Source organism: Sipha flava, unplaced genomic scaffold (assembly GCF_003268045.1).
Source record: "Sipha flava isolate LNK unplaced genomic scaffold, YSA_version1 257_pilon_pilon, whole genome shotgun sequence".
Taxonomy (NCBI): domain Eukaryota; kingdom Metazoa; phylum Arthropoda; class Insecta; order Hemiptera; family Aphididae; genus Sipha; species Sipha flava.
This window is the reverse complement of record NW_020272911.1, coordinates 237,909-251,697: the sequence shown is the minus strand read 5'-3', so window position 1 is coordinate 251,697 and position 13,789 is coordinate 237,909. Positions and strand designations below refer to the sequence as shown.

At 30.9% G+C, this 13,789-nt stretch overlaps 1 protein-coding gene across 3 annotated transcripts in view; it reads right to left on the bottom strand.

Moving 5' to 3' along the window:
• Nucleotides 1-5,189: 5,189 nt before the first annotated feature.
• The window catches only part of LOC112684761, a 13,503-nt gene continuing 4,903 nt past the window's right edge, over nucleotides 5,190-13,789 (bottom strand). For 2 of the 3 annotated variants that reach the window (XM_025556423.1, XM_025556425.1), the window contains exons 2-3: nucleotides 8,301-8,523; nucleotides 5,190-6,423 (exon numbers count right to left, since the gene is read on the bottom strand). In XM_025556423.1, the coding sequence (XP_025412208.1) occupies nucleotides 5,272-6,423; nucleotides 8,301-8,450 (1,302 nt within the window). In that variant the 5' untranslated portion in view covers nucleotides 8,451-8,523 and the 3' untranslated portion in view covers nucleotides 5,190-5,271. Of the gene's footprint in view, nucleotides 6,424-8,300; nucleotides 8,778-13,789 lie in introns of those variants that run through there. The other variant, XM_025556424.1, reaches the window with a different exon arrangement.

The window sequence follows — 13,789 nt, the reverse complement described above, 5'->3', positions numbered from 1 at the left end:
ACCGTGCGGCGAGCAGAGAAACGGCCGTTGGGATTTCGGTAAAATTACCCGCAGCCGCCGCCACGTTAACCGCGGACGTGATGCATGTGCCGTCTGCAGTATCGATTGTTCGTTTCCTTTTTTCCCTCCGCTAGACGACGCGATCGTGGCCCGTACTCCGCGTCAAAGTCGCCGGAACGCCGCCGCCAGAGCTGTAACTAGGGTGAGGCGAACGAAGCACTTGCCTTGGCGCCAGGGGGTGGGGGGGGGGGGGGCGCAAAAAAAAAATAAAAATATTAAATAATCAACTAGTATTAAGAAACGTTATTTCGTGTTTCGCTAGAAACCTAATTACAATTTTTCAGATTTTTCCGTATTAAAGGTACATATTAAAATCTGTGAGTGTAACAACCCTACAACCCTCGAAGGCGCATTGCATCGTCGACCGACAATTTCTAGACGTTTAACTTACGCGTTCTCGGATAATTAATTTAATAATCCTGTACATGGCAGTTGAAATTGGAATTAGAGACGTTTCGCTACTTCACCCTATTTATTATAGAACTATAACAGATTTATTTTTGACTAGAAAAAATTACCGATGTGATGCATAGGAAAACATACCATATTGTTAATGATAAATAAATACACTTTTACAAGAATTAGCCAAGACATATTATCTAAATGCTTGGAACGGTTGAATGTATTTATTTAAGTTTTCTACAATGGAATTAAATAATTCTCTTACCCAATGAGAAATGTAAGTAGTGCCAGATTACCTAGTAAGTGGAGTAGGCGCCTATCTTAGGGCTTCACTCATTTAAGGGGCCATGTGAAAACGGAAAACTATATTTTTTTTTATTTAATTATACCTGTATTTTATTTACGAATTTGCGGGACATATTTCATTATGAAATATAATATATATTAAGTTGTAGGTGTTATATGCAGTAATAATAATAATATTATTTCGAAAAACATAGAAATAATATAATAATTTATTAATTTTTCTTGCAAAAAAAAATTAATAAACATGATTTTATTTATTAATAATACGAGTAGTTGGTTATTATTAAAACTGTTTATTTTAATTAATGCATAGTAATGTTAAAGATGTATGTAAAAAAAAAAATTTTGTAGGGTCCAAAATTTTAATTACATAGGAGATCACAAATGATTAATCCAGCACTGAAAGTAAGACTTACATATGAGCATAATAACCATAATAGTGGTTATAGCCATGGTAATAATATAGTATCAATCGGAATAGTGAGAACTAACGTCTCCTTGTCTCCTATTCACATTTTTAAGTACTTGGCCAGGGTTCTAGGCCAAAATAGCGAAACAATTAACCGCGAATAAAAAAATCATGAATTGATAATAGCGAAAATAAAAATAGCGAATTCTAAAATAAGCGATCACGCATAATAGCGAAACTGCAGTTTTTATAATTTCTTTTTTAAATACTATATATTTTAGTACTTGGATAAGTTTCAAAACTTATAAAACTGTAAAACTATAACCAAATTTATTAACAATTAGTATTTTTTAATAATATAATAAATGAATAATATAATAATTCTTGAGCAAGAACCCACCCAACTATATGTACATTTATTTATGTAATAAATAAAATTCGAAATTTAAAAGAATTAAAATGAGAACGGTATAGTGCTGGAAAACAACCAGAGATAAAAAAAAGAACAAGGACTTAGATAAAAGACTTCATTCATTAATTACAAATTATAATACTAATGATAATATATTATTAACAATTAGGCATTTACAAAGTTCTTATAAGAACTTATTGTTTCGTTATTTTGGTCGGATTTTCTTGGCCAACTATATGGCATTATATAATCTGTACTTTAACAGAAATTACATGAGTATACTCTAAACCGTTAAGATCTCATTCCTATGAGTTAATACAAGTATGAACATACGAGATTACAACATACGTGTTGGTACCATCTTTGTAACCAGACCACATGGTGGTGAAAACTAAGTTTTAGGGAGAAGGCAATGCCCTACCGTGGCTATGGGCCTGGTTAGTACTTCCCCATCAGTAATTGGCTGTATTATAAATTTACATTACTAAATTTCATTATTATCTGTACTCAGCCGATATTGAATGTCAGCACTTTGGTTGTCTTGGAATGCGAAGGTGTACTGGTAAAGTATATCATTGCAGTTATATGACAGCACTGGCTGCCAACACTAGCTATCAGTAGCGCGTCAGTAGTAGGCATTACTAGTGCGATATTGCGCCCGTTATGAATTTCCGATTGGGTACAGATGAAACATTTAGTCACCAAATTAAAAAAAAAAAATTGTATGAATCATACAAAATCAATACCAATAATTAATAATTTTTTGAAACTTTTTTTTTTTTTTGTTGCTTTTGATAAACTGGCTCACTAGCATTTAAGTTGAAAAAATTAAATAATTTATCGTTATTTTGAACACTGAAACTTCCTAAACACACACACACACACACACACACACACACACACATATATATATATATATATATATATATATATATATACCAATCAATTATAAACTAATAATTACATGCCGATTTTAATCTAGAACCACCCGTTAGTACAAACTCTGCCACTATTTTATAAAGTTAATATTGTTATTTATATTTCTAAGTGAATGGTAAATGATATAAAATAGGCTATTTTGATAGTAATATATGTAAGTATTATATAGTTTGTTCGTAACTGTAAATATATCCATAATATTCAAGTACATTGAGTTGCAGTATAATAAACAAATAGCAATACCGAACAAATGAGAAATGTGTATTATCTTAGAAAAAAAAACCGTCACTATAATGACTATTACCGTAGTCTAATTTTCTCGCAACACGTCTGACTTGCGTGAATGGTGTTTCCACAATTGTATTTCAATTTTTTTGGCGATATCATAAGAAATATACTCGTATATATATAGTCGAGTCTTATGCCATATCCCTGAAGTAATATTATTTATGATTAACTGTTGATGTCGTGAGATGTCTCTCTCCACGTAGTATAATAATAAATTCGATTTATGACCTTATTTAGCTAAAAACGGAGAATTATATAGCTTTCCACTGTGCAATCTATGTTTCAAAACATAGTAGTGCTGTACGATTTAAGTTGCAACGCTAACAACGCCCATAAACGTTTGCAGAACATCGTGTATCTGTTATCACTGTTAATATTGTAATGTTATTTTATATTTCAATATCAACATCCTATTAACATGAAATATAATAATATCTCAACGTCTTGGAAACACGTTTCTATAACATGGCAAGGATATTAATATGATGTGGCTACAGCCAGCCATTTTGCCGCGATTTTATAAAAGTATTTTAATTATATGATATTGAAGCCTAAAGACCTTTTATATATCATATACTAATAATATTGCTTTTTAACAATTTGGTATTTAGTATTATATTGTATAAGTCCCCCCCCCCCCTTAAATTATAAAAACGTATCCAAACTGAATCATATTCAAGTTTATTTCAGGGTGATATTACACGATGATATTTTATATAAATGAGAGTCCTCAGTCTGTAAAAGTGAAATGGAAAATAAGTAAATTTCAATGATTATCGGAAACGTAAGTTCAGGCCTGTCGTTAAAAAACCACGCATGTAATTCGAACCAGTTGTTAACAACCCTGCGTGGACACAACTCGGACGTGTCGTAAGAAAATCACTCACAAAAAACAATTATTGATCGGAAAAATGTATGGAAACAAAATAGTATTTAGATACCAAAACGCGTGCAATATTCGAATCACACAATTGTGTTATGTATGATAATAATTAAATACGCTTGATTATCGCCTAAAATTAAACTGATTTTCGGAAGCAACAGGCGAACAGGCCAAATAACATCATTTTAGGAATACAAACTCTGGTTCATGATTATGGTGATGGCGATAGTGGTATTTTACTCAAAACCACTCGATAAAGACTACCTACCAGATGTAACGTGACAATTACGTTTGATGGCACCAGTAGGAGTTTAGAAATGTTTAACCCCCAACGCCAACATTTCCGCTGAATATTAGTACAGTATTATTAAAATCAAATAAATTATGCAGAAATAAAATGAAATAATTTAATTGTCCAAACTAATATTTAATGCAAAGTTTCAATAAAAAAAAAATAAAATAATTGTAAAAATTATAAATAAAAACTGAACCCATGTTAATAATCATTGACTATAATTGTTATTAAATATAATAAAAAACTGTTCCCTCTTTAAAAATGATCGGTAACTCATCACACGTTAAAATATAGCTCTTATCTCCTAATGTATTAATGCATTTTTGGATTTTAACAATGTTTTTCATAAAATGATTCTATATATTTTTACCTATAGGTATTACTAACCGTGTGGAAAAACCAATGTAATATTGCAGTGGCCAGTCAGTAAAGTGTAGTGATGACACCGTATGTGGAACAGTTTTTATTTTTTTTTATTTTATTGCTATTTAATAAAATGAGCAACAAATTAAACAAAAATATTTTCAAATAAGTACTTTTTTTGCTCGACTGTATCGACACCTTCGGAACTATAAAAAATACCAAAAAGGTTCACGGGATGATGACGATTTTCAAAGTAATTACATTTCCTTGCCATTGATGTCTTTCAAACTTCCAATTTTCAGTTTAGTGGATTTTAAAAATAATTTAGATACCTTTGAATTCAAACAGTTGGAAAAAAGCTGAATATTTTTGGGAAAACCATCAAAATAACCATTAACGTAAACTTAGATTAAATTTAATAGTTTTTTGGTAATTAGAAAAATAACGAATCAGTCAATAATACTTTATTGATTGCCAGTTGATAAATTTTAAATCGATTCCGGTTACAATACTTTTAAAAAATTATGTAAAAACTATAAAAGAATCTGATTTGATTTGAGTCCATTAGTACAGAATTAAATAATATCAGTTTGTAATAAATTATCTCCAGAATATATTACGTGGAGATAAGAATTTATCTATTTTATTATAAAAGTTTAGTATTTTTAAATAATTTATATCGATCCAACAAAAACAACATCTGAAAACAAAACTACTAATACTTATATAATGGTTAATACATACATAAATAATTAATATTTTATGTCATTTTATTTTCAATAGTACAATTAAATAATACAATTTATAATTTGGTTAGAAACAATTATAATTTATTACAACAATTTGAAAATTTGGTGTCTTTATATGTTATAAAATGTTATCCCATACATGTAATCATTTTATACATAACTAAATTATTTTTTACTTTTAAATGGCGGCGATGTATTAAAATCGGGATTCAGACTCTTTAGAATTTTTAAAATAAGTTCTTCTTGTGGATTAAGAGAAACTCTATCAGATTTAAAATGTTTGAAATTTTCAAAATATTCATTGTTTGATGGATATAATTTTGAATGAGAATGTGGGTTTACTGGTGTACTGAAAGAGGGTGGTGAATGTGGTTTGATGTGCGTTGATTTTAATGTATGCATTGAACAAGGCTTGGACGGCTTAACAGTTGGTTTGAAAATACAGGGTTCATTTGATGAAGATGTTAGTAAATCGTTTGTAATATCGGTAGGTGTATTGCCACTAAGGAGGGTCTCATCTAATATTGTACTACCAGTCAATGTATCGCCAGATGCAGATTCTGGAACACTAACTGGTGGGGTAATGACGGTCAAACGACGGATCTCCTCCAATACGATATTGCACAACAAATTGTAAATAAGGGCATTATATGAGTTTCCTGCGGGTAAACTGTTAGGAAAAATAATAGGCAAATTATTTTTGTCCGTTAAAGAGCTGCATGGAATAGGCAAATTGTTTATAGTTCCTGATTGAGAATTACAAGGGGTAGGCAAGTTACTTGTGCTGGCCGGTATAGGATCGTAAGAAGTTTGTATGTTATTTGTATTTGTATCAGGTAAAGGACCATATGAAATAGGTAAGTTATTCGTGCTATCGAACAGTGAATCATGAGGATGAATTGTTGAGAGCGATAAGGGCATTTGAAGATTAATTAATGGATTAATAGTTGAAGAAGTATTTTGCCCGTCAAATGGCGTTAATATGGTCAATAGGGTCGAGATGAATTGTAAAGGTAATTTAAATAACTTAAGGGTATCGTGTAACTTTGAGACCGAAGAAGGTGATTTATTGATTGGTTGTAGTTTTGTCGTAGAAGACGATGAGTTTGAAGTAGAGAGCTGTGGTGATAGTGTTTCAATTGGTGATGTCGAATTTTGAACTGAAGACGTTGATTTTGAAGACATATTTAACTGCAGCTTGCAACGGGATGATGTAGGTTTAGGTTCTAATTTCTGCGATTCTGGATTCAATTCAGGCAACGGTTTTATCGAAGAGACACAACGATAATTTTTCGGAAGAGAAATAGTATGCATAACCTATAATTAATACAATAAACAATGAAATAATAATTTATTATCTGTAGGTGCACATTTTTTTAATATTATAACATATTACTATACATCGTAACATCAATGCGTTCAACTGATTTCTATAAAATTTAAATGATAACAAACTAAAAATTATACGCATCAGACAATAGTTAAATTGTCTCTAAATAGATCGCGGAACACAATAAATTTTTTAATGCGCTACATGATTTTATTATTTTCTTTTATAAATTTATATTTTGTACGGATAAATAAATATATTAATTATATACACACACATACATATTATAGTTTAAGACATAACATTACATACTAATAATTTCAATAGAAGGAACATCTACTCAAATTGTATGAAGTATCGTTATAATAAGAACCACTTATTATAATTTTTTATTTTAAATAAACATATTTCAGAAGAATGATTAATTTAAAAAAATAAAAGTAGATAGATGAAAAATGTAGTTTAAAAAATAGCGGGATGGCTACAGGCACATTAGTATCCACCTACAATGGTACACAGCCATATCGATAAAATAAAATATATAATTGACGTGTACAATATTGATGCGGTTTTTAAAATTTTACACAATTTTAGAAATACTCGTATTTTGAGTCAACTTAAGTGAAATAACTGTAGTACAGCTTCATTCTTCGATATTCCATCTTAATTAGTTAATAATTAATATAATTCGTAGAATAATAAGATATGTTCATAAAATGATTAAGTTTGGTTAATAAGAAATATTAAACTATAATAATATACAATATATTAACAAGTTAGACGGAAAAACAAGTAATTTATGTTTTCCTATTTATATTGAAATCTTAAAATTGTAATATTTATTCAAGATAGGTATCTTGTTTAAGCTTATGAAAAAATGTATTAAATTTATGTGATAAAATCGTCCGCATATAACATGAGACTTATATTACGTTTTGCTAATAGATTGACCATTACATAATTTATAAAGAATTTTTTTTTTTATAAACATACTTAGATTACTTTAATATGCATTAAAAGTAATTGAATTTAAACAAATAATAATTTTTTTTGCTCATTAGTGTTCATGTAAGAGTAATATAATCATAGGCGCAATTTGGGGGGGGGGGAGCTTGGGTGTGCTTAGCACCCCCATTTTCGAAATTAGCACCCCCAAATGTTTTTATCTTAATTTACATTTAAATGCTCATTACTCATTATATATAGAAAAACAGAGTTTTTATTGTATAAATATATAATTTTTTTTATATATAGTTTTTTTTCGCGTCTAGAAAAACTCTTAAGATTTAGAAAAATGAACTATTTAAAGTACCACCGCATGCCGATTTAAAATCTAAAAAAGGTCCTAGAAAAAACTTTGGGACCAATATTTCTATCCGAAAAAGTGTTAAAACAAAAATAAGATACAAACATCATTATAAAACCATTATATCCTTCGCTTCAATCAGAACCTAAAAGTGATCATATATATGATGAAATATTTATGTTTACAGACAGGTAATTCGTTATACGCGCAATAAAAATATAAAATCAAAGTGAACAATTTAAATTTAGAAATATTCATATATTTACCAAATATTTTAGTAACTGTTGAATTGTATGGATTACGGGTGTTTATAACCATTAAGAAACTTGAAAAAGATAGAAGGACTTAAGCACCTTCAGTTTTTTCAATGAAATTGCGCCCCTGAATATAATATACATTTCTGAAAATGTTTTTGTTAATCGAAAATATCATTTAGAGAATCGTTATTTCGAAATCTATAGTATATGAGAGTCGATTGAAATTGCTACAAGACCATATTATTTTTATTAGGTAGTTTCTATAGAACGATTAAATGAAATAATATAATTTTTGACGTACCTGTGTGGTAAGCACTGCAACAGCTATAAGGATAATGCTGAACGAAGTCATTATGAAGTTTGTTGCGGTTTCGATCTGATGCAATGATTTAAGTACTAAACTGGTTTCGCCGTTGTTTTGATAACCGAGCACGAACATCTTCCATATCATGATATATGCGATACTTGACGTTATCAATTATTATCAGTGATATGATTACGAGTTTCCGGAAATATTTGTCAGCCTAAACAATAATAATATTTTACTATATCCTTACGTCCATTGAGTGCCGGTAGATTTCACCGAAGAATGAGGATTCTTATTGTACTACTCTACGTTAGTTTTCCTATTTGTTTTTTTTTCTTCAAACGTCGACAGTAAATCACCAAGTAGGTCGTTCGTCTGGTTTCAAGTAATTTTATATAGAAGAAAACACCGTTCACGCTCTACTACGCAGCTAATCCACATGTGCTGACGATGAACATTTTTTTCGCACAACATAATATATTGTTTACACGTATACTGAATATTATATGTACACGTATAATATGAGAACGCGTAGAAAAAAAAACCGGTAATCGTTATTAGTTTTTAACGTAGATAATCTGTACAAGCATATAATAATAAATAATATAGTTAGTTTTAATTTAGGTATTTACAGTGGACTTAAAAAATAATGACATACATAAACTATACCGTAAAATATTAGGCTCGAAAACATTCTTATTTTTATCGCATATACGTGTATTTTATGAAAGTAAAATACTTTATACAAACGTATGAAAAATTTTTCTTGAATATAGTTGTAGGTATTAAATGAAAGGATACGGGAAAAAACTTTAATATTCAAAAAAAGGAAAACTCTAATTACTATGTAATCTTATTATTTGTTTTAAAAAGTAAATTAATTAAAATTTAACTTGTATTACCTCAATACGTTTTTCGGTATTATTTCGTATTTTGTAAAACAAGATATAACTCTTAATTTTTAAATTCTGAAACTTAAAACTGCAATACTAAACCATTTAGAAATATTGTCTATAATCGTTTATCCCCGTAGCCCTTAAAATATACGAGTACTCCGTCTGTTACCAGTTCTCAACGATCTTCCGATTCGAATGGACAGCATTCCGTATATGCTCGTTCTGCGATTAAATAGAAGTACTACCTATACGTGTCATTTATGAACACTTCTAGATAATTGATGATATAACTTGTAATATTTAAGACAGCAGATTAATGGCTCGAATATTAAATGTATACACATAAACACGTTATAAGATCTGGTTTGGAAATAGACTGGCACAATTAATAGACGACAAACAACACGATTATACATTGCCCTTCGTACGAAAATGCATATTACAACAGATTCTTCCGGTTCGCTATACATTTTTCTTCGTAGTTCAATAAAGATTTTGTTGAAATTCGCGTGGATCTGTTTCAATATATTCTTTCATCAAAAATTGTTCATTGCTTTAACTTTAAAAGGTCCACAATTATTTCTTAACGTAGACGTTTTGGCTGTACTTAAGTTTCTTTATTTTATAAAACAAGCAAGTTTGCCTATATAGTTCATATCTATACTTTTATCTTGAATATCGAGTACCATGAAAGTCCACCCTCATGTTTAATTGGCAACAAATAAAACGTATTAAATAATAATTCGTTTGCATATTAATAACTATTTTTTATTTCTGAAATAATGTTTTTCACCATTTTTTAGGTAATCAAAGTGTGCTTTAACGTTTTAGCGTGAAGAATTCCATAATCAGAAAGTTCCCAAGTTTTCAAAAAACAGAGGAGGCAAATTTAAATTTACAATAGATAGTAGATTTTGAAAATACTTATTTCTTTATTATATTCCGTTATACTTTTACATTTTTCTATATTATTTAGAAGTATCCGAATAATTGTAGTCGTCGCATTCAAATGTATTATGCCAAAATTAATATGGCAGTTCAGTTAATAATAGTATATAGTTTTGCGCCCCAATAAACAGATATACCTACCTTTTTTTTATTTGAACTTTTACAACGACAATTTTATTAATTCTAAATATTAAGTTCCAATCAATTGGTATTCGCATTTATCATTATAATATAAACGATCCATGATCGCTTATTTTAAGTGTAACTCGTAAACCGGATAACTTTATTCAATGTATGAACTTTACATAAAAAATGTATTATTTGAAATATGACAATAAATTATGTGAAATATTATAATATATTATATAACCACTACAAACGCGTGTCTCATACATATACTATGATGATTTTTAATATTCTACATTGTAAAATAATAATAATTGATCATTAAATTAAAATTGAAACTATATAAATCATAACAATTAAAATTTTGGGAGTTTAACACTGTAATAATAGAAACTTAGTTTCTAAATAGGTCACTTTTATAAAATCTAATGAACCATGTACATTTAGGTAAGTATATGCGTACGCTTCGCATATACGTATACGTACGATATTTTATTTCAATATTTGTGATCTATACCCGTAATTTCTTTGTACATTTGAATAGTAGCTTATTATTTAATTGAGTTATTTTAATACTTTTAAATTATCCTGTAAATTTTACTAGTAAAATTAGCTTTTGGGAAAACCACTTTTTTTAGCCCCAGCCGTAATAGAAACCTAATTAGTAGGTAACTCGTAATTGTGTGTATCTACTATAGTATACTGTATATTATAAATAGCTAAATTTTTATTCTGTTTGAGTGATGTAATTTATATAAAAAAAAAAAAAAAATGATAATTTTACTGTTTTGTTGATAATTGGCATTATAAACATGTTGATTATAATTTTACCTTGCCGTATAATAATATATAAAATATAATCGTCGAAAGCACGTTTAATTCTTATTAGTTTTATAATATTTAAAATATTTAAAGACCTTATCAAAACTCGTTATAATATAGGCGTATTATCTCATCCCGGAAAACATATTTAAAGAAAAACACATTTTAAATAACTTAATTTATATTATAACCAACGATAATCTGAATGTTTAGCAAATTCGGCTAAATTCATACGCGCGCTTAAAAAAATTTGGTAAACGTATACAACATATATATGTAAATTCTTGTATATAGCTGTACGTCCAAACGATATACGCATGATGCACAACCCGCGTACGATATCGTAGTGTTCGCCGACACTCGTCGTAGATCGCCGAACCGTTTACTTTCATTCAATTGGGTATAATGCATACGGATGAAAAATCTGTATTGTGTTCGTGCAGGAAACGACAGAAACAGCGTTTGAACGCATTGATCGTGTCAGTGACACCATAATGTTACACTTGAACGTCTCTATGAGCAACAAAAGTTATACTCGTCGATCACTAGCACCCCAATCCCGTACGTCTGTTGTCGCGTTCAGCTGAAGCCGCGTCCGGACTAGACGACCGAGGGTAGCGACAATGGCGTAGAAAGACTAGCTAGCGCCTCTGGCAAACTTAGAAAAAAGCGCTTTTCAAACAATTAAAATTTGATGTTGGGTTTTTTTTTTTAACCTTTAATTTTACTATTTTTTTTTAAGTATACAATTTATATTTAGAAGTTATTAATACAATGTTAATTTTAATCTTTGAAAATTTGCTTTTCTCGCTTTATGAATTTATGACTTTATTCCTTCACATGACATTTTTTTATTTAAACGCCCTTGCACTATTTTCATAATTTCATCGTTAATTTCACACGTAGTGTGTGAAAATAGACAGTATTTACATATTTCAAAAAGTATAACGGAAAAATTTCGATTTGATTGTAGGATAAAAATACGACTTTTGCACAATTTTGCGCCCCTTTACAAGTCGCGCCCCTAGCGTAGGCACAGTTCGTCATAACCTTGCTATGTCACTGGGTAGCGAAGGCACATGTGAAAGGACTTTATTCGGTGACGTTGGACTTAGTGTGGACCGAATGCGAACGGCAAACGTGCATTAGGTCGCCGTCGATCGAGGAGCGGTACATCAAAGGAATTTGTTATACGCTCTTGGACGCGCGATCTGTAGACATATTTTTAGTGTTCGTCGGACATTTGGTACGGACAACTATGTAAGATGAATCGCAGCTTAAACAGACTTCCAAACGCGGACTAACGACGAATTCGGAATGAATTTTGGACAGTATGCCAATATTCTCACATCCGAACACGGTCAACGCCGAACGTGCGGTCACGTTGGCGTTCGGTTGCCTCGGTCGTCCAGTCGGGACGCAGTCGCACGGACCCGCGGGATGTCGGGTCCGGGTCGTCGTCGTCGCGGCTACCGGCACCGAACCCCGAAATCCTCGTGCACGCATCTGGAGGCAACCTCGACCTGGAGGAGCACAGTTTCTATGTGGCCAGCACACCATTACGTGGCACCCACCAAGTTTTATTAAGTTGGCGTCGGTGGGTCAATCCGGGGCGTTTTTCACCCCTCCCACTGTTTTGGCAGCTACCCGAGCTGGCCTAGCGGTGAGCCGTGACGTGAACATTACAATAATAATACATTTCGTCTGTACTTCCGTACGAACGTGCCATGCACTCTTTACGTGCACGCAATATATTATATTATACACCGACACACACACACTAGACGAATATCGATCGATAAGTCTTTGTTCGGGTATTGGTCGTGTACAGGGAATTGCGACGGCAAATATACGACCCTCTTCTCACGCGCCACACACACACATGTCATGCGCACGCCACACGTTACACCGACTCACACACACACACACCTATATTCCAAACGAAGTTTATTTATACATCATGCATGGTGTACTCTATAGTACTGTTTCCCGACTGTAGTTAGTAAATACAAATACGTTTGAATATACAGCAAAAATGTCTCCGCAAATTATTTAATTTACTTAAAACTTAATCGCCGATCGATACAGTACTCTTAACTCTTAAATGTATTAGTTATCATCTATAGACACGTATCATATATTTTTTAATTAATGGATAGTTTTACAGACTAACAACTATATATTAAAATATATATATATACATACATTTGGATATGAGCAAGAGGATGCATAAATTAATATATAATGCATAGACTAATAATCCTCATCAATACATAAATATTGAATAATTTACAAAATACACCATACACAGAATATATAAGCCTTCTGTAAAACTACCTAAAACCAAATTTCATTAGATAATATACATACATATAGTATATATAAACAGAACAACAGACAGAGGGGGCCTTGATCGAGTGTGTATGTGTGTACATGTATATGTGTATATGTTATAATGCAAGACTCAGTGTGAGAGAGAGTTGGTGAAGGGGACACCATACATATACAGAAACGTCCGTTGTTTACGCGTTGCGTATCCTTGACTACTCATTCTCCCTCCCTCTCACTCACCCTCTCAACACACACTCTCGCCCTCTCTCTCTAATACATACACACGCACGCACGTATACATACACACACACACACTATATATATATATATATATATATATATATATATATATATATATAT